This window comes from Ailuropoda melanoleuca, chromosome 1 (assembly GCF_002007445.2).
Source record: "Ailuropoda melanoleuca isolate Jingjing chromosome 1, ASM200744v2, whole genome shotgun sequence".
NCBI lineage: Eukaryota > Metazoa > Chordata > Mammalia > Carnivora > Ursidae > Ailuropoda > Ailuropoda melanoleuca.
Genome location: NC_048218.1, coordinates 206,461,998 through 206,486,811, shown reverse-complemented (window position 1 = coordinate 206,486,811; position 24,814 = coordinate 206,461,998). Strand labels below are relative to the sequence as shown.

Below are 24,814 nucleotides of genomic sequence, written 5' to 3'. Positions count from 1 at the left end.
GCTTACCGGAAGCGGGGGGCGGGCCGTGTGACGCCGGGGCGCGCGGGGCCTGACGGGAGCCACGTCGGTGCTGGTCGGGGGTTGAGACGCAATTGGCGTCCGGACCGCGGTCCGGGGGCTGCTGGGAAGATGGCGGACTCGGTGGCCGGCCGATGAGGAGGCCGCGGGGGGAGCCCGGCTCCCGGGCCCCGAGACCGACTGAGGGAGTGACCTGTGCGGGGCCTGGGGAGCCATGTAGGGGTGGCGCCTACGGGACGGGCTGCGAGAGGGCGGTGGGAGTTGGTGTTGGTGACCGTGACCACGGTCCCCTGGCGTTGCCGGGCCCGGGTGGGTGTGGGGGCCCCTGACACCGCGGACTCCGCGCCATTGCAAAGCTGCGCGCTCGGGCTCCACGGGCGCCCTGCGAGGTGGGCGCTGCGTTCTCGTTTCACGGGCGAGGAGGCTTGGGCAGAGAGACGAAGCCACTTGTCCAAGGTCATGCAGCTGGTAAGTGGGAGCGCCCAGCATGGAACCCAGGACCGCCCGGCTGCCGAGCCCGCGTTCCACCCTCCTTGCCGCTGCCGCCTCCTGCGGGAGGGGGAGGTGGTCGGGAGGGCGTATCGACGGGGCAAGCTGGGCTCCAGGCTGGGCACGACCACTAACCCGATTCGTGACCTCGGGCTTAACCCCTCTTCCTCTCTGGGCCTTGGTTTCTCCACCTGTGAAATTGACGTAGTGCCAGCCCTGCCTACCACCGCAAAGGCGTGTGTGGGGCATCAGAGGAGATACGTAGTGCATGTGGACTTGCTTTGTAAATATCACGGTGCTGAGTTACACTGAAGGTGCTGTTTCAAAGGATGGAAGGAGGCCGAGGGGGCGGGGTGGGGAAGAAGACTAGAGCAGTCACAAGGAAGGGTGAACATGAGTGGGTTGCTCTGATCGCTGGGCCCTCTGAATGGGGACTGAGGTCAGGAGTAGATAGCCGGTTTTTCTCCCCTTTGGAGAAAACCTCACCCCGTTTTCTGGGCTGCCCCTCAGGGTCTCCATCACCCAACTCCATGCTTCGAGTCCTGCTCTCTGCCCAGGCCTCTGCTGCTCGGCTGTCTGGCCTGCTGCTGCTCCCACCAGTACAGCCCTGCTGTCTGGGGCCCAGCAAGTGGGGGGACCGGCCTCCTGGAGGAGGCCTCCATGCAGGCCCTGTTCAGGGGCTACAGCGGCTTCTGGAACAGGCGAGGAGCCCTGGGGAGCTGCTGCGTTGGCTGGGCCAGAACCCCACCAAGGTGCGCGCCCATCACTACCCTGTGGCACTTCGTCGTCTGGGCCAGCTCTTGGGGTCTCAGCCACGGCCCCCTCCCGTGGAGCAGGCCACACTACAGGACTTGAGTCAGCTCATCATCCGAAACTGCCCCTCCTTTGATATTGACACCATCCACGTGTGTCTGCACCTTGCAGTCTTACTTGGTGAGGAGGGTGTCTGGGGGGTGGGTGTTAACGGAAGAATAGAGAAAGAGCATAGAAGACCCAAGATCACTGACAGAATTCACCTCTCAGGCTTTGCCAGGAATGGTGCATGGCCTGGCACACTTGGTGCTGCTCCCCTGTATCCACAGCAGACACCAGGAGTCCAGCAGCATTCGTTCCAGCATAGCTAGGGGTGCCAACCCTGATTCCTTCCAACACAGTGCTCTAGGAAGCCACTACAGTTTGTCACCGTTGGCGTGCGATGAGAGCTTATTTGCCATGTTTGTGTAAGGTCTTCCCCACAGACTGTTGTGATACCTCACGTTCACGTGGTATTTCACATTTCTCCAGTGCTTCTACTTACGCTATAGCAACCCTTCCATCCAGAACATGGAGACGTGAAAGGTTGGGAATTCACCAACTGAACCCCATGACTGGAACAGAGCAGCTCCCCGTTACCAGGCCTGCCTCCTCTGACCCTCTCCCTCTCAGGCTTCCCGTCAGATGGGCCCCTGATGTGTGCCCTGGAGCAGGAGAGAAGGTTCCGCCTCCCTCCGAAGCCACCTCCCACTCTGCAACCTGGCCTGCGCGGTGGGCAAAGATTGGAAGCTGCTCTGAGCTGCCCGCGTTTCCTGAGGCGTCCGCGGCAGCACCTCATCCGCAGCCTGGCAGGTGCTGGAGGGGACTGAAGGCAGGTGGCGGGAGGGGCTGAAGAGGAGGCAGGTGGTGTCGTCAGGCTGAGGTGGAATCTAGTCGAGATCTGGCCTGAGGGTCCACCATAATAGGCTGTTCTTCACAGAGGCCAGGCCAGAGGAACTGACTCCCCACGTGATGGTGCTCCTGGCCCAGCACCTGGCCCGGCACCGGTTGCGGGAGCCCCAGCTTCTGGAATCCATTGCCCACTTCCTGGTGGTCCAGGAAACCCAGCTCAGCAGCAAGGTGGGATTACCTCCCACCCTGCCATGCTCCTCTCCTAGCCCTCGGTGTCAGGCCTGGCCCCCTGTTGCGCTTGATTGGCTGCCTCCTGCAGCAGACAACCAGCCAGGCTCTCTGCTCGGTCCCCTGGGGTTTCATCTTTGCTCACCCCCACCTGGCTTGTCCACCTACCCAGCGTGTATGCCTGGTTCTCTGCAGTTCTCCGCACTCGGCGCTGTCTTAGCTTCGTTGAGCCCACTCCTCTAAGTCTTCAGGGCCAGACCCCACAGCGATGTCTCCTCCACTGGTTTGATTAACATGGGGCTCAAGACACTGGTTATGCTGTCGAACTTCTGGTGTGTACGTCGGGGTGGAGGGATTGTTCTGCCTTTACAGAGACATGATAAGCTTGCAGGCCAAGCCTCCCTGAGGTTCAGCTTGTGAAGGATTTTGGAGAACTGTTTCGTGCTGGGTGAAGGGCTGCTCTTCCTCCACAGGTGGTACAGAAGCTGGTCCTGCCCTTTGGGCGGCTGAACTACCTGCCCCTGGAACAGCAGTTTATGCCCTGCCTTGAGAGGATCCTGGCTCGGGAAGCAGGGGTGGCTCCCCTGGCTACTGTCAACATCTTGATGTCACTGTGCCAGCTGCGGTGTCTGCCCTCCAGAGCCCTGCACTTTGTCTTTTCCCCAAGTTTCATCAACCACATCAGTGGTGCGCGGACGGGAGGACTGGCTGGGGACTCGGGGGCCAGCGGGCAGGGGAAAGTGGGGGTGGGAGTCTGCAGACCCGCGAGCCTCAGCCCTGCTTTCCCACAGGCACCCCTCATGCCCTGATTGTGCGGCGCTACCTCTCCCTGCTAGACACGGCCGTGGAGCTGGAGCTTCCAGGATACCGGGGTCCCCGCCTTCCCCGAAGGCAGCAAGTGCCCATCTTCCCCCAGCCACTCATCACTGACCGTGCCCGCTGCAAGTACAGGTGGATGGGGCGGCTTGGGGGAGGGGAGGGGACCAGCCTGCAGGAAACACAAGAGTAGAAAAGCCAGGAGGAACCTGAACTGTCCACGCTGATGACCCACTCTTAGCAGTCGTAGAGGGAAAAAAATGGGCCTTGGGACATCAAAGGCATTTGCCCAGGCCTGAGCCTCCTGAACCTTCCATATCGGTGTTTGTTCCCCCTCCCGTCTCAGTCACAAGGATATAGTGGCGGAGGGGCTGCGCCAGCTGCTAGGGGAGGAGAAGTACCGACAGGACCTGACCGTACCTCCAGGCTACTGCACAGGTGAATTGCAGGTGGGCAGGCGGGTGGCCGGTCGGGGAAACAGAGCCTTGGCGAGAAGCCAGTGGCCCTCTCTCTCCCCACTTCCCCCGCTCCAGACTTCCTGCTGTGTGTGAGCAGCTCTGGTGCTGTGCTTCCCGTGAGGACCCAGGACCCCTTCCTACCCTACCCTCCCAGGTCCTGTCCCCAGGGCCAGGCTGCCTCTCAGCCCACTACCCACGACCCTGCCCAGAGGTAAGGGAAGAGGGCGGGAGAGCCCCCCTGCCTCTGTGGACACCACCCTGAACATGGTCCACTCCCTCCAGGGTGGTGCTGATGCTGCGAGAACGCTGGCATTTCTGCCGGGACGGCCAAGTGCTGCTGGGCTCACGGGCCCTACGGGAGCGGCACCTGGGCCTGCTGGGCTACCAGCTCCTGCCGGTGAGAGCACCCCCGCCCCGGGAGAGACTCCATGCCAGCCTCACGCCCCTCACCCAGCCCACAGACCCCGTGGGTAACCTGCCGCTCCCCCCTCCCCTGCAGCTACCCTTCGAAGAACTGGAGTCACAGAGAGGCCTGCCCCAGCTCAAGAGCTACCTGAGGCAGAAGCTCCAGGCCTTGGGCCTCCGCTGGGGGCCTGAAGGGGGGTGAGGGGGGTACACTTGGGGCTCAGGATGACCCTCCGATGGGGGGGTGGACGATTTGCACTTTGGCTCTCTATATTTTGGTTTCTCATTAAAGTCCCTTTCCTCGCCCATTGTGCATCTCATTTCTGGGACAGGGAGCGGGCTGGGCCCCCCCTTTGCCGTCCACGCCCCCTCCCCCATACAGAGACAGAAGGCCAGAGATAGGTGGGGGCCGAAGCACTTTACTGTGGGGGAGTGGGGATGGTATGGGGACTTTAAATTATTCACTTAAATAAAAACGAGGGAGGGGATGGAGAGAGCACCCCCCAGCCCCTGCTCCCTCTGTCCGTCCGTCCCTTGGCTGTCGGTCCAGGCAGCAGCTACACAGGCATGGGCATCTCGTTGTACTCGTCCACACCCTCCCGCTCATCGAACACTGGCTCCGCCTCGTTAGCATCCAGCTGTGGGGGGGAGGGTATCAAGAAGGTTGATCCTGACCTCAACCTGGGTGGGGACCCCAGATGGGGCCGGTGGTGCTGGGGGAGGGGCAGGAGGCCTTACGCATTTCATCTCTCGCTCGGTGAAGATGCGGGTGAGCACCACCATGCGGAGGGGCACGGTGAGGATGAGGATGAAGGGGAAGGCCAGGGAGGCAGCTGTGGACATGACAGCCCAGAGCAGGGCCAAGCAGAGCAGCTGCAGGGCTGTGAACAGGTGCATCCGGAGGGTCCGAACCTGGGGGGGTGGGATAAGACAGGTGAGCCGAGGCTTCTCCCCAGCACTGGAGGGCCCTGGTCCCTCGGAGGGCCACCAGGGCCTGCCACCTCTGGAAGATGGGTGACCCTTTCTCCCTCCATGGGGATGGCAGTGGCAGTCCCCTTTTGGGTGCTTACCAGAGCCGGGTCCGCACAGACTAAACGGTGGCTGAACACAATGGGCAGATGGGGGGCTGGAGAGTGACTCCCACGGACCAGGAGGGGGCAGAGGCATGGGGCTCTTCCAAGTTGGGTCTTACCTTCTTGACATAGGTCACGTCTGGGTGGTGTTTGGGGGGCATGAGCAGCAGGTGCAGCCGCTCGTAGAACTGGATCCCATTAAGGGAGGTAACTCCCATGTACAGAAAAATTCCAAAGAGCACAGCCAGGGGTATCTGCCGGAGCAGATCCCCAATAACCAAGGAAAGACCTGGGGGAGAGGGAGAAAGAGCTGGCCCGGGGGCTTCCCAGCCCCCGAGATGGCACAGGAAGGCTGGGGCAAGAGCTAAACATACCTACAAGCAGGGCAACCAGCAGCCCCGTTACCCGCTGCTCCTTGACCTCCTGGATCTTGGGCTTGTCCCCAGGCGCCACAGCCTTGCTCATGACGGTGAGTGCGTTGGCATGAGTGACGGAGCGCACGGTGGCAGCAGCCAACCAGGGCAGGCCAAAGAGGGCGCAGATGCCGCCCATGGCCACAATGAGCAGCAGGTCCAGGTGGAAGCCAGATCCCTTCTGCAGCATGCGCTCCTTCTTGGAGATGATCAGCCTGGGTGGGGACAGGCACTCCCTGATGCCGGCAGCCCCGGGCCCAGCCTGGCAGACAACTGTGTCTTCCCGGAACCCCCAGCCAGGAGCCTTTGGAATCTGGTGGTCCTGCCCATTCCGTCAGGACTAGAGTTCTGTCATGAGGCGAGGCCCTCTCTAGGCCACCCTCCCTGCCCTTCAGGACAGCTTCCAGCCTCCACTGTGCCCATCCCAGGACACGTCAGTGGAACGTTCTCCTGCCTACAGAATAAATTCTAGGGGTACCTGGGTGGTGCTAAAGGTTAAACATCCGACTCTTGGTTTTGGCCCAGGTCGTGATCCCAGGGTCGTGAGATCAAGCTCAGTGTGGAGTCTGCTTGAGATTCTTTCTCTCCCCTGCCCTCCTACTTGCACTGTTTCTCTCTCAAATAAATAAATCTTCAAAAAAATAAATTCTAGGGGCCAGCCTGGCCCTGTGCTTCCCTCACCCAGTGTACCCCATCTCCTCGCCTTGCTGGGGCTCCAGCCCTTCCGCAACAACGCTGTTCCCGTCTGCAGAGCACCCCCGTCGGCTAGAACCACTCACGTGGTGATCTGAGTCTCCATGAAAATCAGGATGAAAACCAGGACGGCAGGCAGCAGGCTGGCGACCATCATCCACACGGGGAAGGGGCTGCTCTCCCCTAAAGGGTTGATGACCCAGCCCCGCTTTTCTGGGGCTGTCACGGAGAATCCGCTGGGCACGCTCAGCTTCTGTAGGGCAGAGGGTGGGGCCAGGGACCAGTGAATGGCGGAGGGAAAGACAGTCCTGAGGTGCGCTGGGCAGGGTGAATCCTGAGGGCGTGCCATGGAAGAGGCCTGGTGTCTGCGCAGTCGAGAGGCAGCTCTGGGCTTGGGCTGGAGGGGAATCTCCGGAGCCCGGCGCCAGGCAGCCCCTCCTCACCGCGGCACGTGTTCCGCCTTACCTGGGTATAGGTGTCCTCAATACTGTAATCCACAAGCACCATGATGAGGATCGCGATGGGCACCCCGAAATCCCCAATCACCCGCCGCACCTGTGGGCAAGCACCGTGCTCAGAGGCCCCCCGCCCCACTCTAGCCCTGACGCAGACACCCTTTCCAGCCCCCCTCCCGTCCGCCTTCCGGCATTTCAGCCCACACACCCGGCCAGGGAAGAACCGGCTATTCTTGAATTTGCGCAGGAAGAAAGCGATGAAGAAGGTGCCGGCCATGAGCACCAGTGACAGCAGGGCGGTGTTGGGCTGGCCCCGGGGCCTCCCCTGCCCAGCCGGCCCCAGGGAGCTCCCATTCCCTGGCCCCAGCGTGGCTCCCGCCCCATGCCACGTGCTGTTCTCGCCGCTGTCTGCCTCAGAGCTGTTGGAGACCGAACAGCCGTGGAGGGGATGTTCCTGGAAGATCTAGGGAGAGGACAAAGGACTCCATCAGCCAAAGTGGACAGATTTCTGGGCGCGGATATATGCTGAGTAGGGCAGGCAGGGTAGGAGATGGCAGGCGTGGCCTTAAGGGGCTTTTTTTTTTTTTTAATTTTATTTATTTGACAGAGACAGCACAAGGAGGGGGAGTGGCAGAGAGAGAGAAAGAAGCAGACTCCCTGCTGAGCAAGGAGCCCAGACAAGACTTGATCCCAGGACCCTGAGATCATGACCTGACCTGAAGGCAGACGCCTCACTGACTGAGCCCCCCTAGGTGCCCCCAGGCTTGTCTTGATCAAGAAAATGAGTGAAGTGATGGGATGGGAGCAAGGGAAATGGGATTCAGGCAGTGGGGGCATAGCTGCAGCCAGGCCTGGCTGGGCAGGATGCGGAGCGCAGAGGACCACAGGTGTGGTCCTCTCCTAAGCCTCACTCGGGCATAGCTCCAAGGCCCAGACTGTGACTGTGTGTGTCATCTTGGGGCCCTTTCTCTTTGACACTTCTAGACTGTCTGCCACTTTAACAAAGTGACATGTTCCCTTTGTTATTAAAAATATGTGAGTTTTAAGATTGACCTGAAGTCCCGGGATGTGTGTTGGTGACAGGGAGGGTGGTGAGGGGCCAGGAGGAAGAACCAGCCCGTGCTCTGTGCACTCCCTGGACCGCAGCCCAGGGAACCTCTGGGCTAGCCTGGGACCTCCTACCCCAAAGCAAGGGCGCGAGAAGGGCAGTAGGATCCCCGGCTCCCTCCGGTCCCAAGGTCTCACCCCTTCAGACCCAGCTCTCACAGCAGGGCCCGCTCACCTTGACCAGCTTGTAGAACGTCTCATAGATGAAGATGAGGGAGATGAGGAAGGCAAAGATCTCCTGGGTGAAACGGGAGACAAAGCGCACCAGGAAGCTCCCCTCCAGGGCCACCATGAGCAGGGCCAGGAACACCAGCCAGAAGCCGATCCACACGCGGCCCACCAGGTACTCTAGGTTGTTGCTGCTGCAGAACTGGGGGGGGAGGGGGCAGTCAGGTCCCAGAGCCCAGGGGCTAGCGAGGTGGGTGTGTTCGGGGAACAGGAGGGGCAGCTGGAGCAGGGCAGGAAGAGCCAGCCCCCTACTAGGCCGGGGGCCCTTACCGAGAAGAAGGCCTCCTCAAAGACCAGCAGGGGCCCGGAGAAGCCAATCACCAGCAGCGGCTGGGCCCCCAGCAGGCAGAAGACCACACCCTGGAGCGCCGTGGACATGATCAGCTCCGACACCCCAATCAGGTCCCGAGTCTTCTCTCCTGGGGTGGCAGGAAGCGGCTCAGGAGCCGGCAGCCAGGGCCCTGGGCATGCCCTGCCCACGCCCCCCCCAACCCCTGGAAGCCTCTACTTACCCAGCAGCCCCCCGAAGGTGATGGCAGGAGACAGTGCCGCGAAGTAGATAAAGATGACAGCAGCCAGGCACTGGGGGTCGAGTGCGTCTCGGAAGTCACTCAGGTAGTGGGGATAGCGGCGCCGCACATCCCGGATCAGGCCCCCAAAGGGCCGGCCCGTCCGCCGGAGGGGATCGTCTTCGACTGCACCCGCCACCTCTACCATCTGCAGGAGCGCTGCAACCCGGGCCTCCGTCAGGGCGCCCACCGCAGCCCCCCTGTGCTCTGCCCCCTCCTCCACGTGCACACAGACCGCCCGGACCTGAGCCCCGGAGCCCCCGCAGGGGGGCCCGTACCCTTGTCTTGCGCTGACTTGGGCTCCAACCCAGCCCCAGGGGGCAACAGCCGGCCCTGCTCCTCCCGCTTCTTGAGCATCTGGCGCTGGAAGTGAGCGACGGAGCGCAGCAGCTCCTCGCCCTGCACTTCCGAGGGCGGCAGCACCACGCTGCAGTCCAGGAAGGCGTTGATGGCAGTCAGCAGGTCCTCCCGCTCATCGGCCAGGTAGGCTGCCTCGTGGAATTGCTGCCAAAGCAGGCCCAGGGCCGGTGAGGGTGCGGGGCGAGGGCCGGGGTCCCGGAGCGGGACTGGGGTGGGGGCGGCACGGGGGGAGGCGTCTCCGTGGGCGCCAGGGAGGGCCTGACCTTGTCAGACATGAGGGTGGAGATGGAGCGGCCGATTTCGTGGTAGTCCATGTTGGCGCTGCTCGGGCCCAGAAGCAGGAAGAGGAAGCGCACAGGCACGGGCACCTCCAGCACCGCGTCCAGCTCCACCGCCTCCCGCAGCCGCACGAAGGCCATGGTGGGGCGGGAGAGGAACTCCACGCAGCCTAGGGGCAGGGTGCCATCGTGTGCTAAGCGAGGGCACAGGCCGCCCCCCCAGGCCCCAGCCCCAGGGTGGTACCAAGGCAGGCCTGGCCGTCGCCATCCCCCACCCGCAAGACTTGTCCACGTACCCACAAGGACCACTGTAGCCTCGGCATTCTCGGGGATCTTCTCCAGCAGCTTCAGTTCGTGCTTGGACTTGGAGCGAGTGATGCCGGCTGGTGGGGCCGGAGGTGGTAGCTCCCGCTGGGGATGCAGAACGGAGCTCAGCCCGGCCAGGCACCCCTCGGCTTATTCACACCGGGATCGCACGCAGCCCTGCAGCCCGCGGAGGTGGCTGGGACCTGAACCAGCCAGCGCCTACCCGTTCCCCTCACCTCTCGTTCCACCTCTAGCCGAGTCTCAGGAACACCTCCGATGAGAGGCTCAGTGACATGCGGATCACTCTCGGCCCCCTGGCCGTGGTGATGCCCAAGCAGGGAGCCAAGGGAGCCAGCTGAGATGTTTCGAGGGAAGGAGAAGTCCTTCTCATCACTCGGGTGGCTGGAAGAGCAGAGGGCAGTGAGGGAAGGGAGGCAGTGGCCAGGGCAAGGGGGGAGGCAGGCAGGAGCAGCAGGTGGGGCCTCACCTGTGTTTCAGGAGCAGGGCCCGCAGCACGTTGGCTCTGTCCTCAGCCTTGATCTGGTCAGAGATGACCATCTGCTCCACCACCTGGTGGGCCACCCCCGGCAGGGTCTGCTGGTCCAGGTCCAAAAGCACAGCCCCTGGAATAAGGATGGCATGGACGGGCCCTCATCCCCAGGCAAGAAGCGAGGGCAGGGGGTGGAAGGGAGAGAGAACCGGGGCCGAGGGGGCAGCCAGATAAGCACGGTCCAGGCACGGAGCACTGGCGCAGAAACCAGGAGCAGGGCTCAAGACCCAAGCCCCATCATGTCTCTGACCCATCACATCCATTCCTTCTGACCTTCTCCCACAGGCATATGGTGGGGCTCAGTAGAGGCCACAGAGGCAGGGCCCTCCCAGAGGTCCCTTCTAAAGAGCATGCAGCCTCCGCTAGGACGCACCAGGCCGTCCACTCAGATGGGGCCACTCTGCTGCTAGAAAGTTCCTCCTTTCAGTGAGCCACACTCTACCTCCCCTAGCATCCACTCTCGAGTCCTAGTTTTGCCCTCTGAGCACGACATGGCCCATCTGTGGCCTTGAGCCATCTGAAGATATCACCCTCCAGCCTGGGCTCCTCGACTTCCCCAAGTCCAACAGCTGCTCATGGGACAGTTTCCAGATCTTTCTACCGGTCATTGCTCTGAACTACTATTTTATATAAAAATGGAAGTCCTTTCAAAAGTAACCAAGTCATCTTTCTGTCGAGGTCAACTTGTAGGAACACAGAACCAGACAACGAACAGAACCATTTAAAAAAAAATTGGGGGCGCCTGGGTGGCTCTATCAGTTAAGCATCTGCCTTCGGCTCAGGTCACGATCCCGGAGTCCCAGGATCAAATCCTGCGTCGGGCTCCCCGCTGAGTGGGGAGTGTGCTTCTCCCTCTGCCTCTACCCTTCCCCCCTTGCTCGTTCTGTCTCTCTCTCTCCCTCTCTCTCTCTCATGGTCTCTCTCAAATAAATAAATAAAATCTTAAAAAAACAAAACAAAAACAAAAAAACGGGTGTGACAACTAATAGAACCAAAGGCCTCTGAGCACCCAGAATGGAGACCCCAAAGCCCAGCAATAAAGCGTCTGCGTGTTGGCACCTCCCCCAAAGCTTGAGAGCTCCCCTCCGAGTCTATTTACTCCTGGTTTCGAGAAACAATTCTGACAGCAGGGTTCTGAATCCTCAGCTGCTTAGACATAGGCCTTCTGACAGCAACTGGGAGTGACTTCTCCAAAAGGAAGGCGGAAACAAACACAGAGCCCAAACCTCAGAGACCTCAAGAGTCTCGCACCTTGGTCACTTAGAGAAATTCACATAGCCCTCGGGGCACCTCGCTGGCTCAGCTGGAGAGCATGCAGCTCCTGATCTTGGGGTTGTGAGTTTGAACCCCACGCTGGGTGCACAGATGACTTAAAAATAAAATCATAAAAAAAAAAAAAACAACAACAAAAAAAACCCCTTCCATAGCCCTATAGATTAGATCATTTCAGAAAAGTTTCCATCGACATTCTTTAAAAACATGTCGCCATCCCAAACATACCATCTTCAGTTATCTGAAAACATCACTTAAAGGAGCTATTTGCTAAAAATGCCAGATAAGAGAGACTGGTGTCGATCCTGCCCTGCGATCACCAATGACAGAGCCCCAGCCACGACAGGCTATATGACGTCATGAGAAGAGGAGGCTCCTTCCTGAGCTGGGGTAACAGTACACCCTGTGCTGCTCAAGGCACAATTTGGGGGGTTCTGGTCCTCAGCGAACAGGCTCAGCTGGCAGGATTTCCCCAGGGGGGCGGGGAGAGGGGGAGGGCGGTGCAGGTTACCATGGGCCAGGGTCCGGCGGAGCTCCAGGAGGCTGCGGAAGGAGAGGGAGGCCACATGCGGCTTCCCCCAGCGCTCTGTCTCCTCCTCCACATCCTCCTCGAATTTGATCCAGCGCGCTGTTTCCCGCCACTGAGGCTCCTGGTTTTTGTCCAGCAGCAACTCGTTCAGCTCCACAAATACCTTGGGATAGAAGGCGAGAGGCACGGCAAGGTCAGAGCCAGGGGGCCCCAGGGACTGTTCTCCAAGACGAGCAGTGTCAGGGTGGGCACGGCACCGCGCACCGCACAGAGGCACAGGCCTAGCAAGATCCTAACCAAACTGACCCTCTCTTTGCCTCATCTGTAAAATGGGAATTCTACTTCCCACCTTAAAGGCCTGTTACGAGGAATCAAAAGAAAGCATACAAAACCCTTAGCACCGTCCATGAGGTAGGAAGTGCTTGAGGAACGGTCACCACACACAGGCACGCACGTGCACGCACACGCACGCACGCGACACTGGAATGTTGCGAGCTTCTGTGGATACGAATTCAAGAACTGACAAAGCTGACCAAGAATGACAGAGCAGTCACAGCTGACGGCACTGAGCAGAAGCACGAAGGAAGAGAGTGTGGAAAACATTCTCTGTCTAGGCAGAGTTAGCCAGCTGTTCACGTGAGTAAAAAGTCACTGAGCCCTACACTCAGCCCCAGAGTACCTCACTGGATGCTGTTAGGCCTCAATAAAAAGGTAACAAAAATCCACTGGAAGGGGTGGGGTTGAGAACCAGATCGCTGGAGTCTAAAATGGGCAGTGTCCCTAAGGAACTGAGTGATCTTGGTCAATCACTGCCCCTGACTATGGCTGATGCCAACCGGGCTGTGTACCGCGCCACAGAGCCACCTCTAGCCCAAAGGGCCCTAAGCTCCTCACGGCCAGCGGCCAGAAAACGGCCATCATATAGTAATCAACAGTGTCTAAGATGTGAATCGGAATCCTAACAACCAAATCAACAATGTCAAGGACTCTCGAGCAGTGTACAACCTTCACAACCACATATGGCAGTCCTGTTCGAGATTATTGCTGGCGTGTGTGTGGGCGGGGGGAGCCTGTGGGGAGGAAATGGATAGGGAGATAATGGCAGAGCAAGAAGTGGAGCACAGTACCTCGTGGGGCTTGTGGGGGGCCCGGGGCCGGGTCCGAGGCGTGGGGCCAGGCTCTCGCCCTTCCCGGCCGCCTTGTCCAGACCCTTTGGCATTCTTCCGCACCAAGTGCCTCCGCACTCCAGGAACGTCCTCAAACCGGTGACCTATAGGAGGTGGGGGGAGGTGGCGCGGGGAAGGCAGGGTCAGGCTTCCCTTCCCTCTTCCTCCTGTTCCCACCAGCACTGGGCTTTGCCCGGCCAGCACTCACTCTTCATGAGGTCTAGGTCAGCGGTGGCCAGTGTCTGGGCCTCACTCTCGTCTGTGGGGACTCGGGGCAGCAGCGCCTGCTCAGCCCCCGTCATGCTCCCAATGCGTCTCCTCTCCTGCAGATTGTAGCTTCGGTGCCCGGGCTGTGCCTTGGTCAGGGGACGCGTGGAGGCTCCCCCATCATCGCCTCCAGCGGCACCGCTGGCCACGGCCGCCACCTCCTCCACCGGGGCTCTGCACAGATGGAGAAGCTGTGAGTCGGAGCCACGCAAGGGAGACCCGGACCCCACCCTCCTCGCTCCCCCACTCTCGGTGGGCGCCGACGTGGAACGGCGAGCCTCCCCCAAGCAGACGCGGCCTGAGATGTGGCTCTGCCCTTTACGGGCCGCGCCGCCGGAGCCGTCACACAAGCCTCCTCCGAACACAGCTCCTCAGAGCAAAGCAGAGGCGAGGCCAGCCTCCCAGGGGCCGGGGAGAGCTGATGTCTGCAACAGCAGCCAGGGCACGGCCTCCTTCCCCTCCGGAGCACACCTCTCCCCATGGGCTCAGGAGGGTCACAGGTCCCAAGTTTCTAACCAGATGGAGTAAAGTAGGTAAAAATGGGCCTTTGAAAGTGTAGACGGCTCCCTTGTGGGCATGAGAATATGAACTCGTCCTTAGAGGTGCCAACTTCTGCGCCTGTCCCCAAACCACAATGTCTCCTTGCTCTCTGCCACGGCGCTCAGCCCCTGCCACACCACTCTGAACTGCTCTCCCACAGCTCCAAGCCCGTGTCCCCCATCCACGACGAGAAGAATCCCCCATCAGGCTTTCTACACCCTCCCCAGTGCTCTCTGTTCTGCCTGTACCCCTGCCCACAGATCCGACCCACTTTTCCAATGCCATGCGCTCCCCGAGGCTCCTCTCCCTGTCCCTGGCCCGCCCACCAGCGCGTGCCCCCCCCCATGCAGATGGCCGCCGCGGGCTCGGCGTCACCCGCCCCGCTTGTCTCCCCAGCGAGTCAGGCAGCCCGCCCCCCTTCCCTGCAGCTCTTCACGCTGTGCTGCCTGGCACCCAGAAAACAACAGGTCCACGATAGTAGTGACCTTGAGACCCAGTTCAAAGTGATTTCCTCCAAGAAGCCTTCTCCAGCTAACACCCCCAAACTCCAATCCCCCACTGATATAGACATGGTGCCCAAATTTGCCCTTCACCACAGTGACTTTTCTGATGCCATTTCCCAGGGTGGACTGGCAGCTCCCCAAGGGCGGAAGAGGGGTCTCCTGGTCTTCTCACACCTTTGGGGCCCCAGGCAGGTGCTTGGAGGTTACTGTCCCAATCCCTGATCCAGCGCTTGATGCTACGTCACCTGACGTCACAGGTGGGGGAGCAGCTGGGAGTGCTTAGAGTACACACCTGTCCTGCGCCAGGACAAGCCACACTTATTAAGCCTTAATTCAGACCGCCCTTTAATCCCTGCAAGCACCCGTGAGAAAGGTTCCGTTATTCTTGGTTTGCACAAGGGAAGGCTCGGAGAGGCTGTACTTGCCCAAAGGGGCAGGGCTGGGAGTGGAACCCCAATCTGAGGCTCCCGAGGCTCATGCTTTTTTCCCCACATCACGTCACTGACACCAGTGGGGGAGCTCTCTATCTGGGGACACTTACCCGGTCTGGGCCCCTTTGCTGGCCCGGGGAGTCGCCTCCTGGTGGGACAGCGGTGGGGGAGGAGACGGACTGGTCCTTTCTGCCTTCCGGTCAGCACCTTCGTCCTCTTGGAGGAAGAACTGGAACAGGAACCCATGGGGGGCAGGTGAGGCCAGGCAAGGGACCCTGAAGATACCCCCCAGGAGCCCCGACCCAACTCACTTGCACCGAAGAGGGTGTGGAGGCAGGGGATGGCTGGGTGAGTGCCCGGGCCCCCTCGGCCTCACTGGCCTCATCCTCATCTTCCTCCCCCTCCTCAATGGTGGGGGTCTCCCCAGTAGGGGAGGCTCCAGGGCGCCTTCGAGGCTTCCGCCCCGGGCCCTGGGGTGTCTTGCGGCGGCGGGTGTCCGGAGGCAGGTGGGTGGACAGAGGGTGATGGATATGGTGCGAGGATTGGCGGTGGTCTGCAGGCAGAAGGGGACCTGGCTGCAGGCGGGAACAGCTTCCTTCCCCTGCCGTCCCAGCCCTGGGCCCCTCCCACGAGACCCCAGGCCCCTTCCTTGATGGACAGGCAAGCCTAAGTGCCCCTGCCTCCCCCTCCCCATCGCCCCCTCACATTCAAAGTCTTCCTCCCCATAGCTGCGGCCTGGCTCCTCTCCTCCTCGGGACCCAGCCTCCTGTAGGATCTCCTCAAACCGCTCCACACCCAGAGTGCGGTGGAGTTCATCTTCCTCCTGCTCAGGGAACCCAGGCGCTGCAGGGCCCAAGCTCTCTGGCTCTGGCTGTGAGGAAGGAAAGGCGGGGAGGACCACAGGGACTCACCAAGAGTGGTGCCCTGAAACCCCACCCTGTGCAGTGCTGGAGCTCCAGGACCCCCTCCAGCAGCCTTCCCCTCAAATGCCAGGGACCCGGACCACCCCCCACACTCCCCAAGCAGCCTTCCCCTAAGTTCCAGGACATCGGAACCCTGGCCGTGCCCATTCTGGTCAGGTCTAGGGCAGGTGGAAAATCTCAGGAGAAATCCTGTGTCTCCAGCCCCGAGGTAAGCTGTGCGAACTGGCCAGTTCACATGGCTGATGGTGAACCAACCCCCTCTGGCTGGAGCACCACTACCAGGCCCGAAAAATAACTTCTGGAGAAGGTGCCCAAGCCGAGCGAACTCTGAGTCAAACTGAAACCGAGCCCCGATAGGAATGCAGCACTTCATCTTGTCAGTAATGCCCCCCCACAGCTGCACCCCACCGAGCCAGGGGCCCCTCAGCGGCCCGCTCGCTAGCCCCGCCCCTCACCCCCCCCCCACCTGAGTCATACTGCAGGAGAGGAGCAGCGGGACTGCGGTGGTGGCAGCCGGCGCTTCGGAGAACTCAGCCTAGCTAGGCAGCCTGCTGCTTCGCCAGTCTCTGTCCAGCCCCCACCCCCCCTGCCAGTCTCAGCTCCAGGCACCACCAAATATTTGCTCAAGAGCTTCTGGACCTCAAGGGCATCGGGATCTCCAAGGGCGGGGTACGGAGCCCCCTCTGTGGCAGTACCAGTGTCCAGAGCAAGGAAGGGCAAGGGGAGGAGGGCTAAGAAGAAGGCGGGTCCTGGAGAGACACCGAGGTGGGGACAGGAGCGGCAGGGAGCCACAGCGATAGTGGACACAAGATACAGGAGTCAGGGGCTCGCTTCCCACCTCCCCCTTGCTCCCCCCCACCTCCCAGCAGCTCTAGCCCGCTTCCCTAAGCTCCCGCTCCACTCTCACCAGAATTAGCAGCGGGAGGAAGGCGGCGAGGCTGAATAGAGTGAGCACGGGGAGCTAGCCAGGGTGGGGGCAGGGGGGTTGAGAGCCCCTCGCACCTGAGGCCGCAGGAGGAAGTCCATGGCAGGCAGGGGTGAACTCGGGAAGGAGGGGGAGGGGACCAGCCCGGGCCCCTTCCCAGTCACGTGCCCTTCTGGACCAGACGGCCAATAAGGGGCTGATTATGGTACTTGGGGTTAATCATTACACTCCCCAGGAAAATCAGGAGGGGGCCACGTGGGGTGGTGGCCACGTGGGGCCGCGCAGGGCGGGCCTGGGTGGCACGTGGGGCCAGAGGCGGGTGTCACTGCAAGCAAACTCTGCCCAGAACCGCTGGGTGAGGACACTGCTCCTGTCTCTAAGGCTGGGTCAGAAGGGGTCGCCGGGTTAGAGACCCAGGGTCCCCAAAGTTCCTTTCTCTCTGAGGCTAAAGAACCACCCGGATCTTCAGGAAACAGCCTCAACTCCCTCCACAGGACTGGAAGCGGCATGACAGCCCCACCAGTACCCATCCCAGACCCCTGAAACCCAGACAAGACCAGGGGAAGGATGGCAGCACCCCTCCCCAATCCATCAGAGGCTTCTCCTGAGCCTACGCCCACCCCCCCACACACACACACACTCTCTCTCCCCCACTCCCGCGGTTTGACAGCGGACCCTCCCCCAGAGCACCTGCGGTGTGGGAGGGGCAGTGGGGCGGCCAGCCCAGCCGGCCGGCTATACTCACAGTACAGAAAGAATCAGCGCCCGAGGCGGGGCGCCTGGAGGCGCTGCTCATGGCCAAATCTTAGCCTTTTTCACTGTCACTGCGGCTTTCAGGGCAACAAGGCGGCGGCATAACCTGGGGGGGGGGCAGTGGATCACGTGAGAGCAGGCCGCCAGGTACACAAGTGCCCCGGCCTTGCTCAGCCCCCCAACATGCGGCCAGCCCCGGGGAGGACAGGTCTCAGGAACTGCCTGCCAGCAGACACCGAGGGGTCTCCCTGCTGCCCAGGACTCTCTGGACTATGAAGGGCTTTAGGGTGGCCCTTAGAGGCCCGAGAGCAAAGAAAAGAATTATTTATAAGAAGAAGAGAGTAAATAGAGAAAAGAGGATGGGGGGCACAGAGGAGGCCACAGAGGGCCAAGTGAGGAGACAGAAAAGGTGGGAGAGGCTGCAGAAAGGGGGGGGCAGGAGTCAAGGCCCAGACCTACAGAGAAAGCAGCAGAAACCTGGGTAGGGGATGGAGGAGGAGGGAAGGAAAGGACAGGCTGAGCCACAAACGGGAGCAGTGACCTAATGGTGGCACCCGAGATGGGCTGATCGAGAGAGGGGTATCCTGGGTACAGGGAGACACCCCATGGAGCAGAGTGGGGAGGAAGGAAGGGAGAGACTGGAGAGAGCCCCAAACAGCAAGCACAGGGGTGGCAGAGACACCAGACCCAGGGCTGGGAGGAGACACAGGACTGTGCCCCCTCCCCTGATGAAGGAGGCTCCCTGGGGGGGAGGGGCAGGAGCCCAACTCCACTCACTCAGTGGGAGGGAGGAAGGGAGACAGAGGACACAGGCAGGACAGACCTTTATAATGGGGGAGGGGCACGTGACGAACTGGGAGGAGGGTGGGCACAGAAACCCTGAGGTTCTGCCCTAAGGGGCAGTGCCGATCCCTCCCCGCCCGAGGCCAGGAAAATCTGAGTGGCAGGGCTGACGCCCTCCTGACTGTGACTGTTGGGGCATCTCGGGAGGGCACTGTGTGTGGTGGGAAAGCAGAACAGTTGCGGTTAAGAATATGACCAGGGCAAATCGGGGTACTCATTCTTAGTGGGGGAAGTAGGTGTGTGTGTGTGGGGGGACTGGCACTCAAGTTTCTCCAAAGTACTGAAGCTCCCCAGTGTGTTCCTGGCGGGGGGGAGGTCAGGGTTGCCCGATTTAGGGCTAACCTGGGGATAAGACAGGTTAGTGTAGGGTCAAACAATATAGGTTTGGGGGGGGTCAGTCCAGGGTGGGGAGCCTGGAGCAACACATTCCTGGCAAGCACTCCAACTCAGCTGACGCTCTCTTCACCTCCCCCTAGCAGGCCTTCAGCCAGGTCACGTTTGGTGTAGGGGAGAGGGGTACTGGGGGAGGGACCCCGGTCTGAGAAGGGTGTGTAGTGTCTCGAGCACCTGCAGGTGCCCCACTCCCACTTCCAGGCTGCGCCCTCAGTGTACTCCCCCACCCCCCCACCCCCGCCCCGTGGGACTCAATCCCAGGACTCTGGGATCATGACCTGAGCCGAAGGCAGACGCTTAACCAACTGAGCTAACCAGGTACCCCTATTTTTTTGTTTTAGACAACCTTATAAGGACTTTAGGTCTCATAGCATGAACTCCTCGCAGTCGACCTNTGACCCGCCGCCCCCTCCCTTCCCTGCTCCACCTCCCTTCCCTGCTCCACCTCCCAACCCGGAGGGCCGGGGCAGCGGCCCACAGCCACCCCCAACCTAGGCACCCCGGGCGGGTTTTAAGAATAGAGTAGGGGGTCGTAAGGGAGGGGTGTCGTCTGGAGCCAGCCGAGGAATTGGGAAGGCCGGCGGCGCCTCCCAGAGACTACCCCCTCCCGGTGGTGGGGGGGCGGCACCCTCACTTTAGGGAACTCTAATAAGCGGACCCCGGATCCCGCTCCCGACCAGCAGTCCGCGCGCCTCCGCATCCTTCTCCCCAAGACCTCGCTTCCCCGCGCCCCAGTCTCCGCCCCTTCCTCCACTTCCACTCCCTCCCTGCTCTGAGTCCCGAGTTCCCCCCTTTCCTTCCCCCTCCCTTCCTCCCTCCGCGGCCCTGGCCCTCCTCCGCCGCCACTTCTCCGCTTACCCGCTTGCTCTGGACTTCGTGCCCCGGAGGTCTCGGGGTGTCTCCCCCTTCTCCGGCGCCCTCGCGCGCTCCCGACGACTACCTAGTGCCCACCTCGGGGCGCACCCCCGCCGTCTGTCCAGAGCATCGGTGCCGATAATCCGGGGTGGGGGCACATTCCGGGGACCAGCCCCGACCGGCCCAGAGGATTNCGGAGGCGCGCTTCCAGGCACCGCCCGGCACCGGGAGCCCGGCGCCCCAGCGGCCACCCCTCTGTCCTGCTCAGTCCCATGAGGCAGCCGCCCGGGCTTCCCGCACGGGACTTGGGCACCCCGGGGACGCTGTCTCTTGGCCGCATTAGGCACCTCTAGGCGGAAAGGAGCCACGCTGGGGATCCCAGACAGGAAAACGGAGACACAAAGATGATCAAGAAATTCGGGGCGGAGGAACTTGAAATACAAATGCATCGGGGTCAAGATTCTCCCCCTACCCCCCACTCCCCAGTGCCTCCAAGAAAGACCCTTTCTTTGCTTGGGGGGCGGGAGATCGGTGACGATAGGGGTGATGGCTCCTCGAGGTTGGATTCCCATTACCCTGAGCTGACCTAGACTTTCCGAACTGGGCAACTACTGCCTCAGTGATTCTCTGCGGCGGCTTCCCTCCTCGAACCCTATTATATTCATCAGCTGCCATTAAAGATTTCTGTATTTCTGGTTTTCTCAACTAAATTATAAATTCTTCCAGATAAGGAGTATACTTTTTTTTTTTTTTAGTATGCCACTAGTGAAGCACAGGATTGTGTATGAGAGAACGTTCTGATATAAACAAGTTAATTAACAAATGTTTATCACCAACTATGGTTCTGGTGCTGAGGAGTGCTGTTTGGGGCCGTTTTTGTCCAGTTCACAGCCCTCAAGAATGCAATCATGAGACAATTAGAGAGGAGCGCAAGAAAATCTATAATCAACTCCTTAAGGGATGAGGTCAAGGCTGCTCCAAGTGTAGCATCTGTCTGTGCTTCTGTCTGTTGAGGGCGGTGGCCAACCTGCCAGCCCTCGGCCACACCCTGGCTGACTCCGGTGGGCCCGGGTTCTCCAGACTGGTATGGAAGGACTCGCAGTGTTCCACCCAGCTTGCCTCGAGAGGTCACAGTGTTGCGTGCAGCTGGAGTCGGGTGGGCTCCGAGACGACAAACGCCGCCCAGAGGGCAGAGGGGGTCTCTGGCGTACGTTAACTCCAGGAGCACACCTGCCTCTCTTCCCAGCCCTGTAGTTCAGCTGGTCCCTGTGAAGTCGTCATCAAGGCATGGCTCGGAGCCATTCCCCAATCAATCCTGAGGTCTCCAGATCTCCTGGGGAGAGGTGGGAATCCGCACTGCGGTTGTCAGGTGGTCGTTGGAACCTCAACACCATCAGCCGGATCAGAGCGCACCCATCCCGGCCCTGCATGCATGCCGCCAAACTCCAGAGAGCACCCCACCCCCACCCTACTGCGTTCTGGAATGTGTAGTCCCAGAGAGGCCCTTTCCAAAAGAAGGTTGTGAGCACAGAAAGGAATAACAAGAGCAGGGCACACTGGGAGCGGTGGCGTTACGGCGGTGAGGCCCGGAAAGCGGACACGCGATGCTTCCTGGGACTTGAAGTCCAAGGTTTTCCTCCGCGGTCGAACCGGGGTCCCGGGAGGCGAGTGCTGCAGAGAGCCATAGCGCAGCCTGCTGGGAGTTGTAGTCTTCTTGTCTAACATCCCGCACATTGCTGGGAGACCTGGCTATCCTTGGTACTACACGCCCCAGAAGCCTATGCGCAGCCAGGAGGGCGGGGCAGGGCCGGAGGCTGGGGTGCCGCCTCCTCTGCAACGCCGGGGCCGGTGTCTTAGAACCCAGGGCCCGTAGGGGTCCCCGCGGCTGCCGCGATGCAGAAATACGAGAAACTCGAGAAGATTGGGGAAGGTAATGGGACTACGAGATGTTCCTGCAAGATCTTCTTCTACAGACCCTTCAGCATTCCTTGCAGCCCTGGCTCCTCTACCGTCAGCAATACCCACAGGCTCCGACCTCAGCACTGGCTGCAGCCTTGGCCCCGAGCTCAATACTCCCTGCAGACACCTATCCTTCCCGTTAGCATTTCCCGCGGACGCCCCTTCCCAACCTTCGCACTTCCCGGAGACCTACTTGCCGACCTTAGCACTTCCTGCACCTCCTGGCCCTAGCCTCAGTTCCACTTGCAGAGCCTCACCCACCCCACCCCCCCAGCCTCGTTGTCGATGCAGACTTCCGACCTCATTTCTGCCGGCCCTCACTTTTCTCCCAGGCCTGCTCGCTATTTCCGGACCCTGCGGAAGCACCGCCGTTATTACAGACCTCCTTACCCTGGCAGCTGCAGCCTCTCCCTGGTGCAGACACCCTTGAGCCGTCTGCAGGCCCCTTCTCTGCCCCATCCTCCCTCACAGAGGTCCTCCCTGCCGAGCCTTCACCTGAATCTCTCCCCTTACTCCTTCGGGCTTTGCAAATAACACACTCCCACCCTGCCTGCTCTCCCAACAGGGACTTCCTGGGGTGGGAAGGGTGTCTCATCTTCACGCTCACCTTTGACCTTCTTCCTCTAGGCACCTATGGAACAGTATTCAAGGCCAAAAACCGGGAGACCCATGAGATCGTGGCTCTGAAACGGGTGAGGCTGGATGACGATGATGAGGTAGGACTGGGACATCAGGGCCAGGGAGGGGGTTGAGGGCCCAGGTTGGGTGGGATGTGACTGTTGCCCGCCCGGCCCCCTCCCATGTGTAGGGAGTGCCGAGTTCAGCCCTTCGGGAAATCTGCCTACTCAAAGAGCTGAAGCACAAGAACATCGTCAGGTGTGTAGACGGGCAGGGCCCTCCTTGCCTGTGTGGTCAGTTGGAGGAGGGGGGCTTCAGAGAGGGGCTGGGCTCATCCTGGGATCAGGGCTGGGCTGTTATAGGGACATGAGGCTGAAATTTGCAGACCTGCCTGGCTGAGTCCTTCCTCCTCCCTAGGCTTCATGACGTCCTGCACAGCGACAAGAAGCTGACTTTGGTTTTTGAGTTCTGTGACCAGGTGAAAGGGGGACTTGGGGGACAGGAGCCTTGAGAGGGTATAGGTGCCCAGACTGAGGTTAAACTCTGTCCCATTCCCCACCCCCATCCCTTTTTAGGACCTCAAGAAGTATTTCGACAGCTGTAATGGTGACCTGGATCCTGAAATTGTGAAGGTGAGGGGCTGGTGTCCGAGAGACTCAGTGGGGCGGGGTGGGAGTCAGCCTTCAGTCTATGCACTCTCTGAGCACCAAGTTCAGGGCCTGAGTGGGGACACACTGGAGTTCGGGGAGTGAGAAAACCCTGTTTCTGCCCTCCAGGAGCCTCCCTCTTTTCAGACCTCTTCACATGGTCTCTTTGATCTGACAGTAACACTCTGATATCAGTGATGGGATTTGCACTTGATAAATGAGAAAATGAGATTCAAAGAGAGTCATTGATTCAATCATTCATTCAACAAATACCTATTGGATACTTTGCTGTGTGCCAGGCACTATTCTAGGCCCAAGACCAAGTGCCTTGTCCCAGGTTCCAGGAGAAGCAGATGCTGATTAATGATAGAGCACGGTATATGTTTGATGGCTCCGAGGCGTGTGCTTACATGAGGCCAGGCAGGCGAGAGGTCATCGTGGGAAAGTAGGAAGGCCCACTAGGCTGTACGTTCCAGAAAGATTCGGACCAGGGCCCCCGTGCACTGTTCCACTTATTACTCCCTAGCATGGTACCAAGCAGGTGGTCCATAGCGCTGAAAGATGGCTGGGGCTTTGAGGCAGAGCAGAGGGTGAAGAGGGGAGCAGGGCCCACCGCAGGGGGGCAGCTTCCTATCCAGAAGGTCTCATGCCCTCCCCCACTCCTCCCTCCCCCCACAGTCATTCCTCTTCCAGCTGCTGAAAGGCCTGGGATTCTGTCACAGTCGCAACGTGCTGCACAGGGACCTGAAGCCCCAGAACCTGCTAATAAACAGGGTACCTGCTGGGGAGAAGGTGGGAGACCGGGGAGGCTCGGGTCACAGGCTGGCCGGCACAAGTGATGAGGGGAGCTGGGCTGGGAGGCGGAGGCAGGGGGCCTGCCCTGACACTGTTGAAAACCCCTCTCCGTGTCCCTTCCCATCCGCCCTTAGAATGGGGAGCTGAAATTGGCTGATTTTGGCTTGGCTCGAGCCTTTGGGATCCCTGTTCGCTGTTACTCAGCCGAGGTGAGCTGGGGGTGTTGGGGGAGGGATATGGGGTGGAGGGAGGGGGTCCCCTCCGAACATCTTTTGTCTCCTACTCCAGGACCCAAAACATTATTTTTCCCTCCTCACTGAGCCCCTCTGCCCAGTCCTCTAAGCAGGGGGTCGCTGTGGGCGGGGTCTTCTGCAGGTGGTCACACTGTGGTACCGCCCGCCAGATGTCCTCTTTGGGGCCAAGCTGTACTCCACATCCATCGACATGTGGTCAGCCGGCTGCATATTCGCAGGTGACAAGCTGGGGTTCTGCACAGGCACTCTCTCGCTCATCCAAGTGGACAGATAGGGTCTGGGGTGTCTCCTCTGGGGAAGGGAGTGAGGCCTTTGGGGACGGGGATGGAAAGTACAGAGGGTGCCATGGGAACGAGGGGGTCTTTGCGTGTCCCCTCCTCTCACACCCTGCTCCGCTCCCAGAGCTGGCCAATGCCGGGCGGCCTCTTTTCCCTGGCAACGACGTAGACGACCAGCTGAAGAGGATCTTCCGATATCCCTTGACATTTCCCTCCGCCTTGAGCTCTCTAGGGGAGGAAGGCAGCCGCTGGGCTGGCTCCATTGGTAGAGCATGTGACTCTTGACCTCGAGGGTCATGAGTTTGAGCCTCACATTGGGTCTAGAGTTTACTTAAAAAAAAAAAAAAAAAAAAAGGGAAGTCAGGAGCCTGTAGAGCTCCGGAGTGCAGGGAGTGACGGGTGGTGATGGGCTGGGCCAGGATAGGGCATGGCTTTGAGTGAGGGGTGGCGGACACCCCGATGTTCTCAGGGCTGATTGAAGCTGCCAGTTGGAGAGTGTATGACCTAGAGACAAGGAGGGCTCGCTGGGGGAAGAAGCCCTGAGTGTGCTCCCCCAGCTGCGAAGTGAATCCTTAGGACAGAGGAGCCAAAAGCAGCAGCAGGATTATTGTAGGAGAGGGCTGACTGGGGCATCAGGAGCAGACGTCGGGGTTGAGGTCAGAGTAGGAGATGTGCCGGGAACACCATGTGTGTGCTGGGCCCTGCCTCTGTCATGAGCTGTGGGATAAAGTGAGGGGTCTGGAGATGGGCATGAGGAACCCCCCCCCCCCAGG

At 60.5% G+C, this 24,814-nt stretch overlaps 3 protein-coding genes across 8 annotated transcripts in view; 2 read left to right on the top strand and 1 right to left on the bottom strand.

Moving 5' to 3' along the window:
* The first annotated feature begins 53 nt into the window (after nucleotides 1-53).
* Nucleotides 54-4,360, top strand: FASTK (Fas activated serine/threonine kinase). Of its 6 annotated transcripts, none has more exons than XM_002915491.4 (10): nucleotides 54-234; nucleotides 1,018-1,440; nucleotides 1,933-2,112; nucleotides 2,240-2,379; nucleotides 2,853-3,066; nucleotides 3,171-3,330; nucleotides 3,542-3,633; nucleotides 3,729-3,864; nucleotides 3,936-4,050; nucleotides 4,153-4,360. In XM_002915491.4, the coding sequence occupies exons 1-10, from the start codon at nucleotides 153-155 to the stop codon at nucleotides 4,258-4,260; spliced, it is 1,650 nt and encodes a 549-aa protein (XP_002915537.1). In that variant the 5' UTR covers nucleotides 54-152; the 3' UTR covers nucleotides 4,261-4,360. The 6 variants fall into 6 exon arrangements, with proteins under 6 accessions (XP_002915537.1, XP_011218391.1, XP_019651123.1 ...); XM_019795564.2 differs by having other exon boundaries at nucleotides 58-213; XM_011220088.3 differs by having other exon boundaries at nucleotides 79-234; nucleotides 1,018-1,259.
* A 97-nt stretch (nucleotides 4,361-4,457) lies between these two features.
* Nucleotides 4,458-24,814, bottom strand: part of SLC4A2 (solute carrier family 4 member 2) — a 20,852-nt gene continuing 495 nt past the window's right edge. Inside the window, exons 2-24 of the mRNA XM_002915492.4 lie at nucleotides 19,494-19,607; nucleotides 17,392-17,505; nucleotides 15,504-15,669; nucleotides 15,110-15,351; nucleotides 14,909-15,027; nucleotides 13,266-13,498; nucleotides 13,019-13,161; nucleotides 11,874-12,054; nucleotides 10,028-10,163; nucleotides 9,777-9,942; nucleotides 9,531-9,645; nucleotides 9,220-9,404; nucleotides 8,875-9,100; nucleotides 8,540-8,755; nucleotides 8,298-8,446; nucleotides 7,975-8,169; nucleotides 6,901-7,155; nucleotides 6,703-6,792; nucleotides 6,324-6,490; nucleotides 5,506-5,759; nucleotides 5,251-5,420; nucleotides 4,797-4,970; nucleotides 4,458-4,696 (exon numbers count right to left, since the gene is read on the bottom strand). Coding sequence (XP_002915538.2) covers nucleotides 4,616-4,696; nucleotides 4,797-4,970; nucleotides 5,251-5,420; nucleotides 5,506-5,759; nucleotides 6,324-6,490; nucleotides 6,703-6,792; nucleotides 6,901-7,155; nucleotides 7,975-8,169; nucleotides 8,298-8,446; nucleotides 8,540-8,755; nucleotides 8,875-9,100; nucleotides 9,220-9,404; nucleotides 9,531-9,645; nucleotides 9,777-9,942; nucleotides 10,028-10,163; nucleotides 11,874-12,054; nucleotides 13,019-13,161; nucleotides 13,266-13,498; nucleotides 14,909-15,027; nucleotides 15,110-15,351; nucleotides 15,504-15,669; nucleotides 17,392-17,442 — 3,714 coding nt within the window. The 5' untranslated portion in view covers nucleotides 17,443-17,505; nucleotides 19,494-19,607 and the 3' untranslated portion in view covers nucleotides 4,458-4,615. The remainder of the gene's footprint in view (nucleotides 4,697-4,796; nucleotides 4,971-5,250; nucleotides 5,421-5,505; nucleotides 5,760-6,323; nucleotides 6,491-6,702; nucleotides 6,793-6,900; nucleotides 7,156-7,974; nucleotides 8,170-8,297; nucleotides 8,447-8,539; nucleotides 8,756-8,874; nucleotides 9,101-9,219; nucleotides 9,405-9,530; nucleotides 9,646-9,776; nucleotides 9,943-10,027; nucleotides 10,164-11,873; nucleotides 12,055-13,018; nucleotides 13,162-13,265; nucleotides 13,499-14,908; nucleotides 15,028-15,109; nucleotides 15,352-15,503; nucleotides 15,670-17,391; nucleotides 17,506-19,493; nucleotides 19,608-24,814) is intronic.
* CDK5 (cyclin dependent kinase 5) overlaps nucleotides 21,270-24,814 on the top strand; it is a 4,244-nt gene continuing 699 nt past the window's right edge. Inside the window, exons 1-9 of the mRNA XM_002915493.4 lie at nucleotides 21,270-21,420; nucleotides 22,077-22,165; nucleotides 22,258-22,325; nucleotides 22,485-22,545; nucleotides 22,643-22,699; nucleotides 23,393-23,488; nucleotides 23,644-23,718; nucleotides 23,885-23,981; nucleotides 24,166-24,235. Coding sequence (XP_002915539.1) covers nucleotides 21,384-21,420; nucleotides 22,077-22,165; nucleotides 22,258-22,325; nucleotides 22,485-22,545; nucleotides 22,643-22,699; nucleotides 23,393-23,488; nucleotides 23,644-23,718; nucleotides 23,885-23,981; nucleotides 24,166-24,235 — 650 coding nt within the window. The 5' untranslated portion in view covers nucleotides 21,270-21,383. The remainder of the gene's footprint in view (nucleotides 21,421-22,076; nucleotides 22,166-22,257; nucleotides 22,326-22,484; nucleotides 22,546-22,642; nucleotides 22,700-23,392; nucleotides 23,489-23,643; nucleotides 23,719-23,884; nucleotides 23,982-24,165; nucleotides 24,236-24,814) is intronic.

Bases quoted from the DNA above. Each gene is read 5' to 3' on its own strand.
- FASTK (XM_019795562.2), top strand. From the start codon at position 837: ATGGAAGGAGGCCGAGGGGGCGGGGTGGGGAAGAAGACTAGAGCAGTC. The intron at 2,113-2,239 runs GTGCTGGAGGGG...TGTTCTTCACAG, and splicing joins CCTCATCCGCAGCCTGGCAG to AGGCCAGGCCAGAGGAACTG. The intron at 3,865-3,935 runs GTAAGGGAAGAG...CACTCCCTCCAG, and splicing joins ACCCACGACCCTGCCCAGAG to GGTGGTGCTGATGCTGCGAG.